Source organism: Mugil cephalus, chromosome 9 (assembly GCF_022458985.1).
Source record: "Mugil cephalus isolate CIBA_MC_2020 chromosome 9, CIBA_Mcephalus_1.1, whole genome shotgun sequence".
NCBI lineage: Eukaryota > Metazoa > Chordata > Actinopteri > Mugiliformes > Mugilidae > Mugil > Mugil cephalus.
The window spans coordinates 27,797,981-27,822,097 of record NC_061778.1 but is presented as its reverse complement, the minus strand read 5'-3'; the positions used below and the strand labels follow the sequence as shown (position 1 = coordinate 27,822,097).

Below are 24,117 nucleotides of genomic sequence, written 5' to 3'. Positions count from 1 at the left end.
AGTGGTAAAAGAGTGTATGTAGTATTTCCCTTGTTGAACCACTGACTATCATGACACTACATACTAGTCAGCTGAGGGTGCTCACCATAATACTAACAATGTTTTTGCAGCTGGACAGCCAAGAATACACCACCATCTCTCTTCCTCTATGTGAAACGTATTAACAGTTTTTAAATTATTTTACCCTGCTTGTATTTTTGGCAATCGCACCTGCCATGTTAACAACAGATGAGCTGAAAAGATGCTGCATTCCCACCATCAAACTCACTCTTTACCTGATTGTGAACTACTACTAAGGTAAACTAATTATCACATCTTAAGAGTAATGCAACAGAGAAGGTTGCGTGCAGGTGTATTCTTACTTGAGAAAGAGCTGTGATTTGGCCTCCATCAGTTCAACTCCATCTCCCTCCTCTGGCTGCAGAGGAAGACCAGCTAATAGAGACACTACAGCCTCCATACTTGCTTGGTCCAGGTCCCTACACAGCCCACAGACACACAAAGAAGAAGAACAACAACACAGAGAGAAGTTGGCTTACTCTGTTCCTTTTAAAGCACTGGTTTTATTGACATATAACAGAGTTACACCTTGTCAGGCACTTGATGTCATCATCGGCGGCTTGGTTGGAGGTTCCCATGACCCAGTCTGTCAGGTACTCCACCATCTTGTTCCTGTAAATGACAGCATGAGTGAAAGATTCCAAAGTCAACAAGGAGGCAGTAGTTAGCGCCTGAATGATAAGAGTTATTTTCACACCCTCTGAAACTAAAATGGAAAGAAATAGTGCTGGACCCTGATGTTGAGTCCAAGAGGTAACGTTAGGAAATTAGCTGGTAATAACCACAGTGATGTGTATTCAAAAATGAGCTGGTGTCACTGACCTGAACTTCATCTCCTGGCAGAAGGATAAGTCATCTCGTCTCTCCATCATCACCTCTACAAGTTGGCAAAGCTTGGTTTTGATCTGGATGGCATGGACCGCATTACCCAAGATGCGTACATACCTGAGGATTGAAGCACAGGTTACTTAACAGATAAAATCCATTGATAAATTTCAGGCTTCAGAGATGTGAGCCAGTTCTCAACATTCATCACCCTGTCAAGTGCATAAAATTAGGATCACTGGTCAGAGATTATGACCAGTGAGTTAACAGTTGTTGTGTTAAGCTTTGGTTGAGCTTTCTACGGTCGAATGTGCCTATAAGTCTGGCAAAGGATTAAAAAATATTAGTTTAAAATTAAATGTCTACAAAACAACAAGCAAAGCTATAGGTAGACAACAGAGTGTGCATAGTGCATAGACCTGTTTAAGATCATAAGATCATAATGAATACAATTTAAGACCTTTTTTACATCCATACTGACAAAAAGGAGGTCTGGAATTACTTGCAAATATATTAATTTATTCACAGTTCTTTCACATTGGAATACAAAATTCTTACTGTATGGCAACAGCTTATAACGTTGAGGATAATATTCAGCTCACAGTCTGAGCAGTTAGCCTGTTAGCTCGTTGGTAAATTACTCGTTAGTAAGTGTTGTATTAGCACAACTTGGCCAAAGAAAACTCAAGTGATGCTGTGGGGTTCCGTCAACTTTTCTCCGTTGCTATGCTCCGCTCTAATGCACCATGGCACGCACACAGCATACTAGCTGGCTGGTTGTGCTCAATTCTGACCGGGCTGCACAGGTACTTATAGCTTCCTCAAAAATCTAAACATTTCAAAACGAGACTGAAGTTTATACATTTGTTTTAAATAAAAGTAGCGTCAATATATTTTTAAGACCTTTCAAAATCGTATTTTAGACATTAAGACATTTTAAGCCTTAAATTCAAATGATTGGATTTTAGACTTTTTAACCTGGCAAGTGTCTTTGGCCTGTGCTCATCATGTCATCTTCTTGTTTTGTTTTTAATAAAATAAATCTTTATTTTTGTAACTTCACCATGTGCCTTCACTTTATGTGGCCGGGTCATAGCAGTCAAAAAACAAACAAAATTACCCTTAGCCACTATTTACTTCAGTAAGCATTTCAAATTCAAAGCCTGATCTGCCCCACAGGTCTTTCTTTTAGGATTGTAAGTGTATCTCTATTTTCTGTCTCAGTGCAATATTTTAAAATGTGTTCGTGTTTTGTTTTCAGACATTACCTGACCAGGTTGAGCATCATAGTCTCGATGCTGGCCTGCCCCAGGTGTTCAGAGCTACCCTCTGTGTGGTTATCTAACAGGTTCTTCATGATGGCTATGGTCTGCTCCACAAACTGTGTGTTAGTGTCGTTGATGGGGACCTAGAAACAAGAGAATTGTTAATTGTCTCAACAGTGACCTGAAGAGGGACAATGCCAAACTCTGAGCTGATGTCACCTACATTACAGTGGAGGTGACATCAGCTCAAAAAGGAAAATAAACAACTTAAAGAGACTGTTCTAAACATAAAATCCAGGACTATTCTCAGGGATCTCAAAAAGCTCTCTAGACAATCCAGAGGCCCTGATTAAAAAGTACATGTCCATCGCTTTTAAACTGCCAATGGAGACAGTAAATAACATCACCTTTCACTGCGTCCACTGGCTCAGAGTCTGAGGAGGAAACTATCCGCGTCCCATCATCGCCTAGTTTGAGCATTTTCAGCAGAAGGTACTCATTAAGAGTAAAGGACACAAACTTAAAGGCACCTCTTTCCGGATGAAGAACCAATTCCCAAAAGAAATCAACAAGAGAAAAGTAAGAAAGTGCTGTACCTGATCCTAAAGGAACACCGGCAGAGAGGAAAAAGGGCAGTGGACAAACTCTACATCGACAGTCAGCTGGGACGCCAACATCACCCCTTGACTTTTCTAAAGGGACAAGTATCAATAAAATAACTTTTTTGCCTCCAGAACTGCCGTAATTCTTTGTGGCATACTTTCAGCAAGGTGCTGAAAACATTCCTCAGAGATTTTGGTCCATATTCACATGACAGCATCACACGGTGGCTGCAGATTTGTCAGCTGCACATCTTTGATGTGAATCTCCCGTTGGGCTCCACCATTTCTGCTTGATGGAAAAGTCTAGAAACCACAGGTTCCCAACTGGAACCCTGTAGGTTTTACAGTTTACAACTAAACTTTACCTGCTAGCTCATGCCATCTCTCTCATCTTCCTGTAATGCAATATTAATCTTTTTCTCAAAGTGATTTTTTTATTACCCTCCACATCCAGGTTCACAATGTGGTATCCCTGGACCACAACACCTTGAGCACGTATTAGGGATGCCCTCCTCCTTCTCACCCCAGAATTGGCCTCTGGCCATGAGCTGTCTACCCAGATGAACTGCCTCTCCCCCACATGAGGATTGGTGCTGGAGCCTTGGGTTTTCGGCGGCTCCGGGGCTTGCTCACTGTCCTGGGATCGAGGTGTATCAGCAGTTGGCTCTTCATGAGTTTCCCTGCAGCCCTTAGCGGTTTGAGATGGCGGGCTTCCTGGTCCCTCCACTGCCTCCTCATGGTAGTTGCCTGCGTGGCTGTCACGCTCCTGTTGCTGTGCTACGCAGGGTCTGGTTGGGAGACTTCCTGAATCCCTGGGGCCCCCGCCCTAGCTGCCTGCCTGTAGGATCCCTGGGTAGGGCTGGACGATTAATTGAATTTTGATCGCGATTTCAATTTTTGGTTTCACATGATAATAAAACCACCATAATTGAAAAGCACCGTGAACTGTCATGTGCAGCTGCAGCAAGTGTGTGATGTGTGGATCAATTGTGAAACGAACGAATGACAACATGGCAGAAAGCCAGTCTGCGCCTTTAGTTGAAAAGAAAGGTAGGATATTTTGGATTCAAATTGTTGGACGTGGAGCAGAAGGAGATCTAACAACATGACAAATTTATTTAACCATTTAAAGTTCTGCCATGAAGTGGTCTATGACAAAGTACTGAAGGAGCAAAAGACCCAAAGAAGCACATCAACTTCAGCCACCGCAACACAGTCCTCCATTGAGGATACTCTTTACAATGCCACTCCATATCCCACCGGCTCTCGGCGACAGTGAAAGATAATGGAGGCTGTTACATTTATGCTATAAAAAGTTATATTTAAAGTTGAGATTTGGTGGTTCAATAGATACTGAAATCAATGAATATTTGTGTTTATTAATTGATATGATTTCAATATCAATGAAAATCGTGATTATTATTTTTTCCATAATGCAGCTCGCCAGCCTGGCCCTCACTTGCCTGCATCCTAAATTGCACTCAGACCACAGTTCACCTGCTGCATCTCCTTCCTCCTTCTCTCAACCATCCTCCTTGGCAATGGCTCAAATGCAAAGGCCATTGGGTTAGTTGAAATTTCCCTTTCTGCCTCGTCCTCTGACATATTTTCTCCTAAACTGCACCGTCTTCAACAGTGGCCAAAGCAACACATTAGCTGAAGTAGGGAGTGACTTAAAATGAAGATGGCAGAGAGTACAATCCAAAACGTATCAGATATGCATTTTAAAAGCTGATTTTCTTTAAAACAGCTGATTTTTATGATGTTTTATTTTGGCATTACGTGTCTGCTCCTTTTGTTTCATGTCTTCTTTTGGTTTGGGTAGACGGGGAGACGGCCGCATACTGAGCACCCCTAAAAGCTCTGACCCTAGAATCACCCATGGTCTAATGTCAGCCATTGTGTGAAAATCTGCTGATGTTTTGAGTCAATTTTATGTAGAAATGTAGAAAATTGTATAAAAATATTTTATGCAATACTGCACTGTATATCAAATCAACAGTAAAAGTCCAATAAACATTGTGTTTTTGATTTGTGAAACTCAAAATAGACTGGGGTTCTCAGTCTGAAATGTGTGAGGATACTTGGATTACTTTATAATTACTGGCAATTCTACCATCTTTTTGTACATTAAGGTTTCATCTTGTGGCTCAGCCTCTATAACAAGAGATGGAATCTGTTCCTTACCGCTGAATTTAGTATGTCATGAGAAAGTTTTACAGGATTTCATAAAATATGTAAAGGGTGGGTAGGATATGTGTTCTATAAATAGAACAAGCAGAAATAAGAGGTTAATGAATGTGTTTATGGTAAGTACTATGCTGTAAACAGTACTATTGGTACTCAAAGCACTTGAGTGGGTATTCACAATGACTACCCACTCAATCAAACAAGAACGCACACCAGCGGCAAGCAGCTGAACTCGAGACAGCTGCTATGTTCCGGATATCAAACCGCTAACCCTCCAGTTCATGGACAACCCACTCTACCCACTGAGCCACCACAAAACATGAAGAAGGCAATTTTATCATTTGGTTAGAAGTCTGAGGAAAAACATTAGTATTTACAGACACACATGCCCCAAATGGCAATGCTACGTGGTTCTGGAACTTGTACATCCAGACCTACTATGCTCTGCTGTGGGTCGCATGTATGGTTTTTGGTTTGGACGTTTTTTTATTCCTTTATTTTTTGCCATCACATCTGCCTGCAGCATAATTGGTCCCAATCCATCACTCAGTCTACTCATAGGCAAATCACCTTCTCGCTGGGAGGCATCAGCGCTAACCACCGAGCCGCTGTGCCGCCCCATAGGCAAATCATTTCACAAAAACTAACTCAACATATTTTTGAGTAGGAGAATTGTTTTCTACTTAGTGGTTGATTCTGTTGACATTTTTACTACTCTAGACTTTTAAATATCATGTTATCAAAATCTACCAAATATGCTAAGAAACAAAGGAGAACTTCTTAAAACAATACAAACAATTGGACAGATTGGATAACATCTGTCTGGGGAAAAAAAAATATAGAATAAAAAAAATAAAAACCCAAAGCAGCAGGAAGAATAGGATTGCCAAACCTCTAGATTTATTATATTGTGAGCAATAAAAAGATGATGTCCTACTGGCTACAAAACCTGGTAAGTATAACCTTACCGTCTTGATCATGTCCTTGGGTTTTCTACTTAGTGGTTGATGTTACTGACATTTTTAAATTCAATAAACTTTTTACAGAATAATACTGAAGTAGTCAGTGTAAAGCTCATATAACAGTGTAAATTAGTTGTCCTCTCAAAATAACTCAGCACACGGCCATTAATGTCTAAACCGTAAGCAACAAATGTGGGTGCACCCCTACATGAAATGTCCAAATTGTGTCAAAAGTGTCAATATTTTGTATGGCCACCATTCTTTTCCAGCACTGCCTTAAGTCTCTTGGACATAGTGTTGTCCAGTACCAACATTTTGGTATCGGTACCGCGTTTTTAACACTGACTGGCTTTTTTTCATGGGTATATTTATTACCTGTCATTCCCTGAACTTGGTGTGCAGGTCTGGGTGCTTGGCCTTTAAGTGCTTGGCTAAGTTGGAGGTGTTTCCACCCTTGGCCAGGCATGTTTTAAAACACCGTTTGCATAGTGGTGTGTCGGCGTTAATTAGTTTGCCATGCTCATTTGTTCTTGTTCTCTCGTTCTCGTGTTTTCTCTCTCTCTCTCTCTTCCTCGACGACAACGTTGCCGCTGTTGTCGGCAGCGCTGCAAGTACCGGTCCCATCCAAATGCAGTATAGTACCGTTTTAAATGCCTCAGTACCCCGGTACCAATATAGTACCGATATACAGAACAACCATACTTGGACATGTAGTTCACTAGAGCTTCACAGTTTGCCACTGGAATCCTCTTCCACTCCTTCATGACGACATCATGGAGCTGGTGGATGTTAGAGACCTTGCGCTCCTCCACTTCCCGTTTGAGGATGCCCCACAGATGCTCAATAGGGTTTAGGTCTGGACACATGCTTGGCCTGTCCATCACCTTTATCCTCAATTTCTTCAGCAAGGCAGTGGTTGTCCTGGAGGGTTGTTTGGGTCATTATGTTGGAATACAGCCCTGCAGCCCAGTTTCCAAAGAGAAACAATCATGCTCTGCTTCAGCATGTCACAGTACATGTTAACTTTCATGGTTCCCTCAATGAACTGTAGCTTCCCAGTGCCAGCAGCACTCATGCAACCCCAAACCATTGTCTTTAGAAGAGGCTTCGTTCTGGGATGACAGCCATGCAGATCAATTTGGTGCAGTGTGGCGCATGGTCTTAGCACTGACAGGCGGACCACCCCATCCTTTAACCTCTGCAGTAATGCCATCAGCATCCATACGTCTGCTTTCAAAAGACGTCCTCTGAATATGACGCTCAGCACATGCACTTAACTTCTTTGGTCGACCATGGCGAGGCCTGTTGTGAGTGGAACCTGCCCTGTTAAACTACTGTATAGTCTTGGCCACCATGCTGTAGCTCGGTTTCAGGGTGTTGACAATCTTCTAATAGCCTAGGCCATCCATATATAGAGCAACAATTCTTTTTTCGGATTCTCAAAGAGTTCTTTGCCATAAGGTACCATGTTGAATTTCAAGTAATTAGTATGAGAGGGTGTGAGAGCGGTAACACCAAATTTAACACACCAGCTCCCTATTCACACCTTAGATCTTGTAACATGTAACATCTTGAAAATGGCTAATTGGGCACAATTTGGACATTTTCATGTAGGGGTGTACCCACATTTGTTGCTGACGGTTTAGACATTAATGGTCGTGTATTATTTTGAGAGGACAACTAATTTACACTGTTATATGAGCTGTACACTGACTACTTTACATTGTACTACTAGTTAAGTGACAAGTGTCATATCTTCAGTATTATTCTGTAAAAAATTATATTAAAATATTTACAAAAATGTAAGGGGTTCACTCACTTCTGTGAGATATTTAACTTGTATTATTTCTATTAAACGATACAGCCAGATTTTATTTTTGCTATTAAATTGGGTAATTTTTCTTCATACTAAGAGAAATTAGTATGCAGAATTGTTACATTATTACAAGCTCTCCCACTGATGCACTCACCGGTCCCTGAGTGTCAAAGAATTTGCCGATGCTGTTCCGTAGCTTGTTGAAGAGCATGGGGTAGAGCGCGGGACTGAGCTCCAGCCCAAGAAGGTCTTTAACATTGGTGCGAACATGGAGCCCAACCCTGTCATGACCACACACCAGCAGGGCCAGCAGCCGGTCAAGGAAGCGGCTGACAGGAGTCTCGCTAGAGGCCGATGAAGAGCATGAGGAGGCCATGGGGTTAGATACCTCACAGGGGCCCATGGAGATCATGGAGTGTTTGCGTTCACTCATGGGTCCCATAGGTGGGCTGTAGGTGGCTGGGCCGGGGGTGCTGCGCTGCTGGAGACACACACCCCCTAGAGCACATAGGAACCCCGTCATATTGATCCACTCCTGCTGTGGGGGACACAGACAGAAGGAGCATCAGTGGCACAGCATCAGGGAGCATTGGTGTATGCAGGTTCACACCTCTCCCTGTCAAGCTCAAAGACAATCAATCAAGTTACCAAAGCTCAGACTCATAAATGTCACTGTACCTCATCACTTGAGAATCAGTGTACCGATAATCAGCAAAAATAACCTTGAATGAGCTGTTAATGTATCACTTAACTACTTAACTAGACTGTTTTAAATAGACACCTGGGTCTCATCACATTGATCCAAAAAACTTTTGTACAGATGGTCTGTAAATTGGCTTTGAAATTTACCTAGATGTGAACTTACTTTTGCAACTCATTTATGTAATATGGCTCGCCTACATGGCAAAAGTACAAAGATCGACTGATATGGATTTTTTTTAGGGTCGATACCTTTTTTTAACATCAGCATTGTTCGATGGCCGATACGTGCTGCCGATTGTTCTGAGCCGATATTTCGAGCCAATACTGCTTATTCTTTCTCCATTTACATAATAAAAACAACACAATGGTAGCAAATGTTACAAGTCTCACATAAACATAAACATTTATTGAATGCAAAAACAAGACAAAGATCTGAACGCCAGTAAAGATAGGAAATCCTGCCTGAGACATCATTCTGTCCTTTGTCTCTCCTTTTGGACTGAACAGACCCTGTAGACTCCAATCTAATCCGCCTCACCTTGAGAAAGGCAAATCTGTCAATTACTTTTTCTTGCTTGACTCTCTCAATCACCTGCTTCTTAATGGACATCACAGCTAGGTGCTGGAGTCTGCTTTGGCTCGTGGTCGTTCTCAGCCAAGTATGTTTAGCTTACAGGCAGTATTAATCTTGGTTTCAACATCAACACGTATTCCTACCAAAAGCTTAACAACTGTGGACGGCGAACACACCCATGTATTGGCCGATGCCAATACCAGTAAAAACAGAAATATCGGCCAGCCGATATATCGGTCAATCTCTACACAAGTATAATATTTTAGTTTAATTTGATTGATTGGGTTTCTACTTTCAGGAACTTAAACTCCCACAGATGTTTTGAGCTTTTTTTATTCAGAAAATGTATAAATGTTTAAAAAAAAAAATAAAAAAGGGCACAGGCACTTTCAAGTAATTCAATTAAATCAAATCATATTTTACTTATATAACATTAATAACACAAATCGTTTCAAGATGCCTTACATTCTTATCATTATTGCTCACATTTGTAACATGCTTACCTGCCCATCATCTGCCTTGTTTTTGGGGAAGTTGAGAATTTGTTTTGTGGACTGGTCCCATTTAGTATATGTGTCTTCCCAGGCCTGTAGGTGGATGCAATAGACAGGAAAGTTAAACAAGAGTGCACTTATAGTGACGGCAAATAAGCAAGTGATGAAAGGAATTTGGCTTTGAATTAATTGAATTTTAACAGAAGACATAATTGAAGCAGAAGCTTCTGATGCTTTAATTGTATGCACCAGACACTATATGTAATGCTCAAATAATTTACAGTTCTCTTTAAAAGCACTTGATTTGTGTCTCACTATGGGAACGTCTCCTGTGGGGTCTATGCCACCTGTGTAATGGCTGGCATAGCGCTAATCATCATTCAAAAACCTCTTCTTGCTTCTCACAGAAGCCTGCAGACAACTGTGCTGTTATGGTGCTGAGCCAAACTCTGATACAGAGACTATCGGTGCGAAGTAGCAATACTGTCACCAGGAAGAAGTAATACTTCGACACACAAAGTAACAAGACAAGTACCGTTAGCAACACCAGCAATACCCATAGCAGGACAGTGAGGAAGCAGAAGCGGCCGGCCGGCCTGATAGCTTCTCCTCTGGGGGAAGAGCGAGATCCGTCTGCCCTCTGAACGGGCTCTTTAACCCCTTCCCAGCTCCGTTCCAGTGTGTGTTCAGGAGGAGAAATACCACCCAGATGCAGAACTCGTGTTGGTGTTCAAGTTCCAGTGTCGAGGGAAATGTTGTGTTGCATGAGCACTGTTCTCATGCACTCTAATAAAAATGTCAGCGCAGCCAGGTAGATTACTGACGGTGATGTTATGGCTTATGAAAGATGCACAGAAAAAAAAAATTTGTTGAAAAACAAGTCAATATTGTAAATGGTCTTGCTCTTATATAGCGCCGTTCGGTACATGGACAATCCGCTCTACCTACTGAGCCATAGCCACCCCTGTCTACAATAAACAGCCCATTGGGTTCAAAGTTCCCGTGGCTGTGATAGCACAGACTGCCAAGGCATCAGAGCGAACAGTTGGTGCACTTTGCGTGCCTCAACCACGAGAGGGCACAACAACACAGATTTCATGGAAAAGCCAGTTAGCCCTCTCACTGCAAGCAGAGAGAGCTGGGCTGACTGCACTCTGTTATAACAGAACGATTGAGAAGGACTACAGGCTGCAATTCAAAATTGTTCCACCACTTTTTAAAGAAATAATTTATTTCCATGCTCCAGTCTAGCTATATTCTCTTGGAGGAAATCTCCACCTTGAGAAAGAAAGGAGCTGTACAACTTGGCCTTTCCAAGGAGACCCACAGTGGGTTCAACTGAAAGGAATTCCTGGCCAATATTAATTGCCTGGAATTATGGGGCAGACCTGTTATCATGGAGAAGTCTTCTGTAGGCAGACTGGAAGTTTCACCCAAGGGGGTGTGAGCAGGCCTTGCATGGCCACTTCACAAGGACCTGCTGTCCTTGGCATGGGAGAAATATTCCACCTCCACCCAAAGAGGCTAGCTCTCTGTGACAGTGATTCTATCATTTTTACAGGGTCATATTGAGAAGGGTAAGGCTTTTGCAATCATCTAAGTGTATTTGACAGCCATTTCAGCCTGCCATATTGGTATTGATGGAAAGGCGATGAGCCTACACCTCTTGGTGTATCATTTCATGAGACGCACACATCGCAAATTACCTATGAATAGACCACTTGCTCCATCATGGGATCTCCCAACTGAACAGGACAACGTCCCCCGTTTTGAACCTCTGGAACTGGTGGAGCTGAAGCATTAGCATTACCGTTGGTTTTAACCTCCGCGTGTGGAGTATGTGGAGATCCATCCACTTTCTGTGCAACCATCATGTACTCAGTGTTCACCTAAGTGTACTAAGGTCAGTATGTGGCCTGACCCAGTCTTCATTCCAAAGGTCATAGGGTCATGCTCTCCAATTGATCTGGTTTCATATTACCCTCCGCCTTTCTCCTCTTAGGAGCATCAGCGTTTACATAGTCTGTGTCAAGTGCATTTGCGTTCTGGGCAAAGCTGCAAGTGGGAAGACCAGTGTCCAAACAATGTATGTCCCACTGGATACTGGGGGCTATTACCCTGGCTTATACTAGCAAGTGTTTTTAACCCCTTGCTGATCTGCATGCTTATTCTACCAGGGGTGTGTGCAGCTACATCCTGGGCCTCGCCCCACACTATTTCAAGGTTTTATGGTTTGGATGTTATGGAAGGAACTTTGGCACATTCTGTCCTTGGTGCAAGCCCTTCTTAGAGAATTGCATCCCACTTGTGAAGTGCTGCTGGGATCAGTTGTTTTATTCACAGGGAATTTGGCAATCCGGGAGTCAGTATTTACATTAAAGAGAACTTAAAGGTATGATTATAACCCCAGTTTTCTAATTTGCATAAGTAAGTGTCTCACCAGACCACCATTGTTCCTTCCTTCTTCCTGGAACCGAGGAAGAGGTGACCTTTGTTTTGAATGATGGTTAGTGCTATACCAGCCTATTATTTAAGAGGAGGGTCTCACACCCTCCTGCCTCCTGGCAAAGATGCCACAGGAGCCAGCCTATTAGGACTGGTTTAGTGTGATTTGAGCTTCTGAGGTCACACAGGAGGCGCTACCATAGTGAGACACTCGCTCATGCTAATCAGAGAACCAGGGTTATAGTCATACCCTTAAGTTCTCTTTCATTGTTTGCGGTTTGCAGATTCATTTCTATGGCAAGTATAATGTTCTGAGTTAGCAATTATAAGTGTCAACACTGACTTTCATCTTCAATGACCAGTACTGAATCGCAAACTGTTACCTCAATGTTTCCCGGTGTGGGGTGCTCTATCCTCCTTAACAAGGCCATCACCCTTTTCTGCAAAGTGGAGCGTCCTGTGGAAACAAGACATAAAATGTTAGAGGAAACTAGCAGTTCAAGTTCTCATGTTGTATTGTATTTTATTGACTTTTAGGAGAAAGAACTAAAACCGAACAGTTTGAAATAACCTTATTTGAGCATGAGGGTCTTTCAATAATAAAATAAAAACAGACTTGGTCTAATTGTCTAGTTATATTTTTCAGTAGAATCGACCTAAAATGAATTTTCTACATATATACACTTATATATATACACACACATACATATATATACACATACACACATACATATATATACACATACACACATACATACGTACATATATATACACACATACATACGTACATATATATACACACATACATACGTACATACATATACACACATACATACGTACATACATATACACACACATACGTACATATACACACACATATATATATACACACACACACATATATATACACACACACACACATATATATACACACACACACATATATACACACACACACATATATACACACACACACATATATATACACACACACACACATATACACACACACACAAACATATACACACACACATACATATGCACACACACATACATATGCACACACACACATATATGCACACACACACATATATGCACACACACACATATATGCACACACACACATATGTATATACACATATACATACATATATACATACACATATACATACATATATATACACATACATATATATATACATACACATATATAAACATATATATACATACACATATATACACATAAACATATATATATACATACACATATATACAGTGGGGGAAATAAGTATTTGATCCCCTGCTGAATTTGTAAGTTTGCCCACTTCCATAGAAATGATCAGACTCTGGTTTTTATGGTTGTTTACTGGTTATGGGTATAGACAGAATATCAGTCGAAAATGCATAAAAAACACACAATCTAAAAGTTATAAATTGTTATGTATTTTATTAAGGGAAATAAGTATTTGATCCCCAAGCACAACACAAGTCAGTACTTTGTAGAGAAACCTTTGTTGGCAAGCACAGCGATGAGACGTTTCTTGTAGTTGGTCACCAGGTTTGCACACAGCGCAGGAGGGATTTTGGCCCATTCATCTTTACAGACAGTCTCTAAATCCTTCAAGTTTCTTGGCTGCCTCTTGGAAACTCGGAGCTTCAGCTCCCTCCACAGGTTTTCGATCGGGTTAAGGTCTGGAGACTGACTAGGCCACTCCATGACCTTAATATGCTTCTTCTTGAGCCACTCCTTTGTTGTCCTGGCAGTATGTTTTGGGTCATTGTCATGTTGGAAAACCCACCCACGAGGCATCTTCAGTGTTCTTGCTGAGGAAAGAAGGTTTTTGTCCAAGATGTTACAGTACATGGCTGCATTCATTGGCCCCATAATGCGGTGAAGTTGCCCTGTACCCTTTGCTGAAAAACAGCCCCAAAACATGATGTTTCCACCTCCATGCTTAACCGTGGGTATGGTGTTCTTTGGGTCATACTCACGTTTTTTCATCCTCCAAACACGGCGGGTCGAGTTAATGCCAAATAGCTCAACTTTGGTTTCGTCAGACCACAGCACTTTCTCCCAAGCCTTCTCTGAGTCATTTAGATGTTCACTGGCAAACTTAAGGCGGGCCTGTACATGTGCCTTCTTGAGCAGGGGGACCTTGCGGGCACTGCAAGAGTTCAATCCATAACGGCGCAGTGTGTTGCCAACTGTTTTCTTGGTGACGGAGGTCCCAACTGCTTCCAGATCATTAACAAGCTTCTGCCGTGTTGTTTTAGGCTGCTCCCTCACCTTTCTCATCATCATCCTCACTCCATGAGGCGAGATTTTGCGGGGAGCTCCAGACCGAGGACAGTTGATGGTCCTTTTATGGGTCTTCCACTTGCGAATAATGGCACCAATAGTTGTCACCTTCTCACCAAGCCTTTTGCTGATGGTTTTGTAACCTATACCAGCCTTGTGCAGGTCTACAATCTTGTCCCTGACATCTTTTGACAGCTCTTTGGTCTTGCCCATGGTGCTGTAGAAGTTGGAATGTAAGAAACTGATTCTTAGAGCAGGTGTGCTTTATATACATGACGAGTTAAGATCAGGAGTATTGGTAATTAGTTGACTGAGCACAGCTGTGTGCCACATGCGCACCAGCCAATCTGTAGGAGCCTGAATTCTAAGTGAATTGTTGGGGATCAAATACTTATTTCCCTTAATAAAATACATAACAATTTATAACTTTTAGATTGTGTGTTTTTTATGCATTTTCGACTGATATTCTGTTACTACCCTTACTATCCATGTCTTTATGGACCTTGCTTTGTGCACTGGTGCACAGTCACGTTGGAACAGAAAGGGGCCATCCCCAAACTGTTCCCAGAGTCCAGTGGTGGCATGCTTTACACCTCAACATCTGACCCTTTGCATTGCACTTGGTGAATGCAGCTGCTCAGCCATAGAAAACAAATTCTATGGAGCTCTCAATGCACTATTCTTGAGATAATCTGAGGGCCATGTGAAGTTTGGAGGTCTGTAGCAATTTACGCTCACTATGTGCATCAGCATCCACTGACACTCCTCTGTCATTTTATGTGGCCTGCCTCTTCATGGCTTAGTTGCTGTCCTTCCCAAACACGTTCACTGACAGTTGACTGTAGAATATTTAGTGGCGAGGAAATATCACGACTGGCATATTGCACAGCTGGCATCCTATCACAGTACCACACTGGAATTCACTGAGCTCCTAAGAGTGACCCATTCTTTGAAGATGAAGATGCAGTCTGCATGCCTAAGTGCTTGATTTTATACACCTGTGGCATTGGAATTGATTAGAACACCTAAATTCAGTTATTTAGATGAGTGAGGGAATACTTTTGGAAATATTGTGTATGTTGGCACATAGAGAGGAGAGTTCAGCCGCGGTTTAGTTGCGAAAGTTGCAGGACACATGCAGGATGCCAACGGGTGAAGATTATTAAGATTTACATTATAGGGGACTTCCTGTGACGTTCCTGTGGACGCGCTTGCAGCATAATAGCAGAGCTCCACTGGACAAAGTTATAGATAAGAGTGACAACAGTATTTTTGAGGCTTAAACGTAAATTATATATGCACGAAATATGAGTTCATCTGCTGGCCAAAGGCGACAGGAAAAACCGGATCCCTTAGGAGGAAAAGAGGAGAATAAGCCGACTGCGCCCAACTATCAAGGCCAGCAGCAACATGGGTCAGTCCGACATATCGCTCCTGGAGGAGTTAAGGAAACTTCGTAAGGAAAATCAAGATGGACACAACCACGCAAAACTGGCCCTAGGCCGCGTTGAACAAACAATTTCGGACATAAAAGACCAACTGACAGAACACGAGGAGAGAATGGGAAGACTGGAGGAGAGAATCGGTGCGGCCGAGGATGTGGAGACGCGCAACCGCAGGGCTCTGAGATGCCTGTTGTACCGTGATATAGGCCTTTCGGCAAAATGTGACGACCTGCAGATTAAGAAAATACAATATCATGATCTTTCAAACCCTTGAAGGCAGTGAAGGGAACGACATGGCCAGATTTTTTAGAGACCTGCTGCAATAGGAACTTAAACTACCCCCAGACCTGGACATTAAAATTGAAAGGGCACATCGTTCCCTAGTGGCCACACCTACGGATGCTACAGCCCCTTCAAGATCAATTATAGTGAGATTTCTCAATGCAGCAGTGAAGGATACAGTCAAGTCAGTCAGGTCCTCTTTCAAGGCAAGCGGATCTGTTCTGATCAGGACTACTCCCTAGTATACAGAAGTATGCAGAAGACCTTTACATCACTAATAGCTACTGCGACGCTGTTGGAGGAGCTGTGGGTTGACGTGTGCTGCGGGGAGAGGGAGCGCATGGAAGTGGAACTGAAGGATGGATGGAGGAGCCAAGAAAGGAGAAAAAAGAGAATGATTCTGTCTCCAGCAGACTTCAAGGCCATTATGCAGGAAAAGGATTGAAAGGACTTCATCATAGAGGTGGACAAAAAATTGTTTTAACTAAACCTGTGGTAAGGTTGTCACTATACAACTAATGGGTCTGTAAGAATATTCTAAGCTTCATTTGGTTTTGATTTTGTGAGTTATTCAAACACATAGTTGTCACATAATAGTGTTATGTGTTAGTCTAGAAGGAGGTTATTCTTGAAAATATGAGTGGAACACACTCAACCAGACCTATTTTACATGTTAGTGTAATGTGGGTCACACTTGCACTGTATGTGCTTATTTCCACAGAGAGGGTAGGTCACACCTCTCTGCCCCAATATCATCGGGGTCCTGATGCACAGTTCAGTTGCTGTGTCAAATTGATGAGATGGAAGGTCAGTTTGGTGTTTTGTATATTAGTCTTTACTTTTTGTTGTTCCTGACAAATGTTACAGGCACTGTTTTTTTAGTGATTAGACTCACTTCAATATCCAAATTCAATCTGGTGGGGAGCTATATCATAAGACCATACCAAGACCATGGCTGAGTTGAATTTCATAAGTTATAATATAAGAGGAATTAATAATCTGATCAAAAGGGAAAAAATACTGGGACAATTAAAGAAGATGCACTGTTCTGTTGCTCTAATACAAGAAACACACCTGTCAGAGACTGATCACTTAAAACTGTAGAGTGAGTGGGTGGATCAGTTTTATAGTGCATCATGTGGAAGGAAAAAGAAGAGAGGGGTTGCAATACTATTTAATAAATCTGTGTACTACAATAATGAGAAAATCTTTCAGGATGATGAAGGTTGGTATGTTATGATAATAGGCCCAATTGGAGGAATAAGGGTAACCATACTTAATGTGTATGCCCCAAATGAAGACTGTCCTCACTTTATTAAAAAAAGTAGCAACTCTACTAGCAAATAAAAGTGAAGGGATTATACTAATGGGAGGTGACTTTAACTGCACCCTGGACCCAAAATTGGACAGATTACCTACAAAAAGAAAATCTCAATCTAAAACGTCCAAGGGGCTATCTGATATGATGAAGGAGCTAGGTCTGGTAGACATTTGGCGTCAGCTTTACCATGATGAGAGAGACTTCACCTTTATGTCCTAAGTACAGGGGAGCTATTCGAGAATAGACCTCTTCTGCATATCAAAAACTGAATAATATAGAATAAAAGAATGTACACTTGAACCGATTTCGGTCTCAGACCGAGGTCCTGTGATCATGAAATTGAATCTAGAGGTGGACAACCACTTTAGATACTGGAGACTTAATGTCTCATTGTTAACAGATCAAAACATCAGGCAGGAAATAAAAGGAACTCTAAGTACTTCAATATAAATGACGATGGTATTGTCGCCCCCTCGGTTGTATGAGATGCCAGAAAAGCCAAGATGACAGGGAACATTATTTCTATAGGATCTAGAATTAAGAAACAAAGTCTTGCACAACAACAAGGATTGGTAGATGAAATAAAATCATTAACAAGGGAACATAAGCAATTTGGAAGGACAAACACGCTAAAGGAAGCTAGAGAACAACTGGATGAGGTTCTAACATATAAGGTAGAAGGAGCTCTCAGATATATTGATAGAAAGTATTATGAATTAGGAAATAAAGCTAGTAGGTTACTGGCTTTTCAGCTCAGAAAAACACAATCTAGCCGTGCAGCTCCCAAGATCAGGAACCCTGAAACTAGTCAGGTTGAAATGGATCCCATATGGATAGAATGTCAGACTTATTTGCTGCCTATTACAAACACTTATACAAGGCAGAAGAACTGGAATTTAAGGAAGAGAAAGTTATAGAGTTTTTAAGATCCTTAATACGAATAAACTATCAAATGAGGAAGCAGAACTCTTAATAAGGCCCATCTCAGATAGTGAAATTAGAGAAAACATTACCAAATCAAAAAAACTCGGATATAGGTCATACAGGATATAGGAAGGGAAGGACCCACTCCAGTGCACTAGACTATAAAATCCTGACCTCTATAATAGCAACTAGAATCCAAAAACACATAAAAATTAATACAACCAGACCAGACAAGATTTGTATTAGAGCGTCAAGGACCAAATAAAAAGTTAGAGTTAATGGTCACTGCTCTAGCTCCTTCAAGATTGAGTGAGGTGTGAGACAGGGGGATTCACTGTCACCCATCCTATTCGCTCTCAGTACTGAGCCCTTGTCAGAGGCCGTACACCAAAATATACAAATTCAAGGGATAGCGGACGAAAGGGGGCTTAGTTCATAAGGTAGCTCGGTTCGCAGACAGTTTACTTTTTATGAAAAATCGACTTCTTTCTATCCCAGCACTTATGAAATGCTTACTTGAATATGGGTCATTGTCTGGATACAAAATTAATGAAAACAAATCAGAAGCTATGATTATTTCGGGTGCTTGGCCTATACAACTGAACAACGAAGTCTCTTTTCGCTGGTCCAAACAAGGATTTAGGTACCTGGAAATAATTATACTGCCTATAAAAAGTATTCACCCCCCTTGGATGTTTTCTCCATTTATTGTTTTTATAAATGAAATCATGACCAACACAATTTGGCTTTTTAGACAAAAAATAAATAAATAAAAAGTCCTTAATGTCAAACTGAAAACAGATTTTTACAAAGTAATGTCAATTAATTAAAATTAATAACGTAAAATACATGAGTGCATAAATATTCACCCCTTTCAAGTTAATACTTAGTAGATGCACCTTTGGCTGCAATCACAGCACTAAGTCTGTGTGGATACTTGTCAATCAGGCCTTTTCTCCATTCTTCCCTGCAAAACTGCTCAAGCTCTGTCAGGTTGCTCGGGGACCAGGCATGAACAGCTCTTTTTAAGTCCTGTCACAAATTCTTGATCAGATTGAGGTCTGGGTTTTGACTCGGCCACTCCAGAACATGTGATCAAACAGGTGATCTTCAAACTATTTTTGTGTAGCTTTTGCCGTATGCTTTGGGTCATTGTCTTATTGGAAAATATATCTTCTCTCAAGATCGAGCTCTCTTGTAGACAGACTCAGATTGTCCTCCAGGATTTGGCAATATGATGCAGCATTCATTTTCCCCTCTACCTTAACAAGCCTTCCAGGGCCTGCTGCTGAGAAGCATCATAATGAAGGGGACTCAATTCACAGCATAATGCTGCAACCACCATGCTTTATGGTAGGGATGGTGTGTTTATGGTGGTGTGCAAAGTTAGGTTTTCTCCAAACATACCATCTAGTCTGATGGCCAAAAAGCTCAATTTTTGTCTCATCAGACCAAAGAACCTTCCTCCAGTCTCCCACATGCTTTTGGGCGAACTTAAGCAGGGCTTTGATATGAGCCTTTTTCAACAGTGGCTTTTTTTTGCCACTCTCCCACACAGCTTTGACTGGTGAAGAACCCGGACAACAGTCGTGGTATGTACAGTCTCTCTCACCTCAGCCACTGAAGCTTTTAACACAGGTGTCTTGGTGGCCTCCCTCATCAGTCTCCTTCTTGCCCGTTCACTCGGTTTGGGAGGACGGCCAGCACTAGGCATATTTACGCAGGTGCCGTACTCCGTCTATTTTTTCATGATGGATTTAACTGAACTCCAGGGAATGTTCAATGAGTTGCTAATTTTTTTGTGGTATCCCCTGACTTCCACTTTTCAATAATCTTCCCACTTACCCAAAGATAAGGGAGAACAAGATTCCACTAGAAACATTCCCTTATCAGTACTCCCATTTATCGACACACAGTCAGTCAATAAAATTAAAATAATGCAGACCAACAATATATACCAAGGATTCTCTTGTTAGTAGCAAGGAAAATGATTACAGTGAACTGGAGAGATGTAAAACCGGCAACCATAGGTAAACGGACCCAGAGACTGAAAAATGTTTACATGATGGAGAGAATGAGAGAGAGAGAAAGTTTGCAGCTCACGATGGACACTTTTGTGCAGAAAAAAATATGGACTTGTATCTCAAGGTACATGGATGTCTGATGGATGGGATGATGTGATGGTGTACTCCTGTGAAGAGATGTATGTCTGAATCCCTCTTTGGAGAATTTTGCTTAGCCACTGGGTACATGTGTTTGCTCCTTAACCTGTAGCTTTGGATGCCTTTGTTGCTATTATTACCATCTTATATACCATCAAAATTATTGTGCTCTTTCGTGTACCTTACCCCTTATGTATCAGTCTACTTTGCTTTACACTTACCTGTTTTTTGGTTGTTGTTTTACTCTATCTTTAGGCCTTATTAACATTTATCTATGAGGGCATATGTGTAGGAGGGAACATGTATGCATGTTAATATATGGTGTAGAGGTGGGTGGATTTTATTACCTATTTTTATTTTTATTTTTTTATCTTCTTGTTTTTTTTTTAACTGTATTTTTATTTTTATATTTATTTATTTTTACAGACTGTCATTCAGTAAAAACTGTGGATTCATATGTCAGGAAATGTTCTGCGGAGCGTTAAAAAAAAGATTTACATTATAATAATACAACAAAAACAATAATCAGTTTCAGAATATGAAGTCTAGTGTTCATGTGCAGTGGTAAACAATAAGGCCAATTCACTAGAATGTGGCATAGATGTAGTCTATGACTCCCCAAATTTTAAAAAGAATATAGCATATATATTTGCGGCATGATGCAGCCAAAATTAGGAAGTAGCAGCAGTACTGACCTGTGCCCATTATGGTGCTGACAGAGGCCAGTTCACTGAAGGTGGCGTAGTTAGGCAGGATTGTCTGGACGGGTACCTCATCAGCGACACTGCGGATGTCAGCCTCCTCGCAGAGGTGTCGGAAACAGGACATGGCCACGAGCACTGCCTCAGTGTCTGGGCTCCACAGGAACATGTAGAGACACACTTCCAGCTTTGTCTGAGCTTGCCGGCAAATGGGGATGCCACCACCTGTAGTGGCACACTCCTGAAATGATTCAGTACAAATATACAACTTAGAAACTGCTTCTCTAACAGTCACACAAAATCTTCTTTCTTCTTGAGAGTTTAAGCCAAAAGTCATAAGCACTACACTGCTCAGAGTGGCCTATTGGAGGACATCTGCATCATTTGATGCCATATTGTGATTTGTTAATCATTACTTCTGTCAAAGACTTTCTGCTATTGTTAAGAATTGAGACTGTACCTTGGTTTTGAGCAGAAACTTGTTCCTGCAAATTAGGATCTCCCTCAGCCATTTCAGAACTTCGGTCCCGTTAACTATTTGCTGGCCAATTAGTTTGCGGCAAATTAGGAAGAGAACTTGTGAACTGAAAGAAAAAAGAAGTATTTAAAAGGGAAGAAGGCCATCTAAGTTTCACATTAACAAGGTAATTACAGTGTTAAAGCAGGTTGTATGACTGTAAATTGAATGTTTTTACCACAAAAACTCTGAGAAGACATAATACAACAACCGAAATATTGTCTTGTATTGCATGACTGTTCTTATCAAGAGGATCACTCACATCAACAACAAACCATCACACATTCATGTATCATCAGCTGCTCAATTCAGCCTGTTCTGTTTATGAAAACCAACAGTCAGATTCAGATTCATACTTTATTGTCCCCGGGGGGGGGGGGAGTCTGCTTTACAGTTTGCACACATGCCACAGATACGAAAATAACATTAAGCACATAAAAACCTTCAGCACATATGACGTATAACCAGTGTTGGGCATGTTACTTTAAAAAGTAATTAGTTATAGTTACTAGTTACTCCCAAAAAGTAACTGAGTTAGTAACTGAATTACTCCACTATAAAAGTAACTAGTTACCAGGGAAAGTAACTATTAAGTTACTCTTCCTTTTTTTAAAGTTTATAATATGTTTAATAATTTGTATTTTTTTCTTAGCAGGTTACACAAGTCAAGTGCATAGAGTAGAACTGTATAGTCACGTACTTACACAGAACTTTTAATATATATTGCACCTCAGACCAGAACTGGCAGACATATAGTCTACCGCATATAATCACATTGGCAAAAGTCCCAGGTCGGACCTCCCGCTGTGAGAGCTGCGTGCCTGCTTTTTCCTCCCTCATACGTCATCATGTACATTGCAGAAAGTTGCAGTTTGTTGATGACCTGAAGATTGGACCGCTCAAACCCCCATTAACAATCGTGTAACAACACATTTGATTTGTTTGGAAAGAAAAGGAACAACAATTTGCCCTTCAGAGATCAGTCTTTATGGGAGAAGATCAAAACTTGTTTTTGAGCTGAAGCTTCTATAATGATACAGTCTGTCAGGCCATCGCGTCAGAATGTAACAGGCAGATATGAGTCAGAGAGAAAAACCTGGGTCAACCTGGTCCAACCAGTGACGACTTGCAACTTTTCCTCCACATCTGGCATTGCTGCCGCTTATTTGTGTACAAACTGAACACTGTCTGTGATTGGCTTATAGTGAAAGCCTACTCCACCTAAGCTAATCATCATCACCTATGCTGTTGTTTCGCCCCTCCCTCTTCTCCTTGCCAAAAAAAAAAAAAAAAGAAGAAAAAAATTATTTGCGGTTCCCTTGGCTGAGAACCAAGTAACGTGCCCCATTTAATTTTCAGTAACGGAAACGGCGTTATAAAAATGGAAACAGTAATTAGTTAGATTACCCCGTTACTGAAAAAAGTAACGCCGTTTATTTTAACGCCGTTATTCCCATCACTGCGTATAACACCCAACAAAAAATCACATATCAACACATATAACATGTAACACCCAGAACAAATCACAATATCACAGATATCACAAACAGCTGCAAAGATATGATGGTGAATAACCCTCTACCTCCTGCTGAGGTTGTTCAGGACAGATATGGCTGTGGGGCAGAAGCTCTTGGCAAACCGTGTTCTTTTGCAAGTTATTTGTCTGCATCTAATACCGGAGTGTGAAACATGGGTTGGGGGGGTGGTAGAGATCATGTGCTATTGTCAGTGCTTTTCGGGATATGGCAGTGTTAACTAAATGTGGTAGGTTGTGAAGTGGTGAAGCTGATTATTTTTGAGCATGCCTGGATGATTTTAAGTAGCCTGTTTCTATTGGTGATGGGGAGCATGGTGAAGTAACAGATGGCACAGTACATGATGACGGGTTCAATAATGCTACAGTACAGAAGGAGTAGAAGGCGGGACTTGACAGAGAGGGACCTGAGTGTGTGCATGGTGTAGACTGTAGAGTCTCTGCTGGCAGCGTCTGTGGATTTCGGTGGTGTGCTGGTTAAAGTTCAGGTTATTGTCCAGGTTGATGCTGAGATATCTGAAACTGCCCACTATTTGTACTGGCTGGCCATTGATGAGTGTGAGGTCGTGTGTAGCCTTGGTTCTGCAGGAGTCAATTATGAGTTCTTTTGTCTTGGTGATGTTGAGAAGGGGGAAGTTGTCCGTAGGAAGCCTACATCCACAGAAGATCTGTGGTTAGTTCTCCAAGATGTTTGGAACAACCTAACAGCCAAGTTCCTTCAAAAACTGTCTGCAGGTGAAGAACTGATGCTGTCTTGAAGGCAAAGGGTGGTCACACCAAATATTGATTTGAGTTAGATTTCTCTTCTGTTCATTCACTACATTTTGCTAACTGATGAAAATAAACTATTAACACTATTAACAAAGCATTCTTAGTTTAGAGCATTCTTCAAACCTGCCTAAAACTTTTACACAGTACTATATGTAATATCAAGTTCATATTTTGACACAATTAAGTAAACCACCTCCACTTTTATATCTTGCCACCCACAATGTTT

At 41.3% G+C, this 24,117-nt stretch overlaps 1 protein-coding gene across 4 annotated transcripts in view; it reads right to left on the bottom strand.

Annotated features, from left to right (window-relative positions):
* nf1a (neurofibromin 1a) overlaps positions 1 to 24,117 on the bottom strand; it is a 115,901-nt gene that overhangs the window by 69,055 nt on the left and 22,729 nt on the right. For 3 of the 4 annotated variants that reach the window (XM_047594169.1, XM_047594171.1, XM_047594172.1), the window contains exons 16-24: positions 21,530 to 21,653; positions 21,064 to 21,310; positions 12,319 to 12,392; positions 9,500 to 9,583; positions 7,875 to 8,258; positions 2,154 to 2,293; positions 883 to 1,005; positions 589 to 672; positions 363 to 479 (exon numbers count right to left, since the gene is read on the bottom strand). In XM_047594169.1, the coding sequence (XP_047450125.1) occupies positions 363 to 479; positions 589 to 672; positions 883 to 1,005; positions 2,154 to 2,293; positions 7,875 to 8,258; positions 9,500 to 9,583; positions 12,319 to 12,392; positions 21,064 to 21,310; positions 21,530 to 21,653 (1,377 nt within the window). The remainder of the gene's footprint in view (positions 1 to 362; positions 480 to 588; positions 673 to 882; positions 1,006 to 2,153; positions 2,294 to 7,874; positions 8,259 to 9,499; positions 9,584 to 12,318; positions 12,393 to 21,063; positions 21,311 to 21,529; positions 21,654 to 24,117) is intronic. The other variant, XM_047594170.1, reaches the window with a different exon arrangement.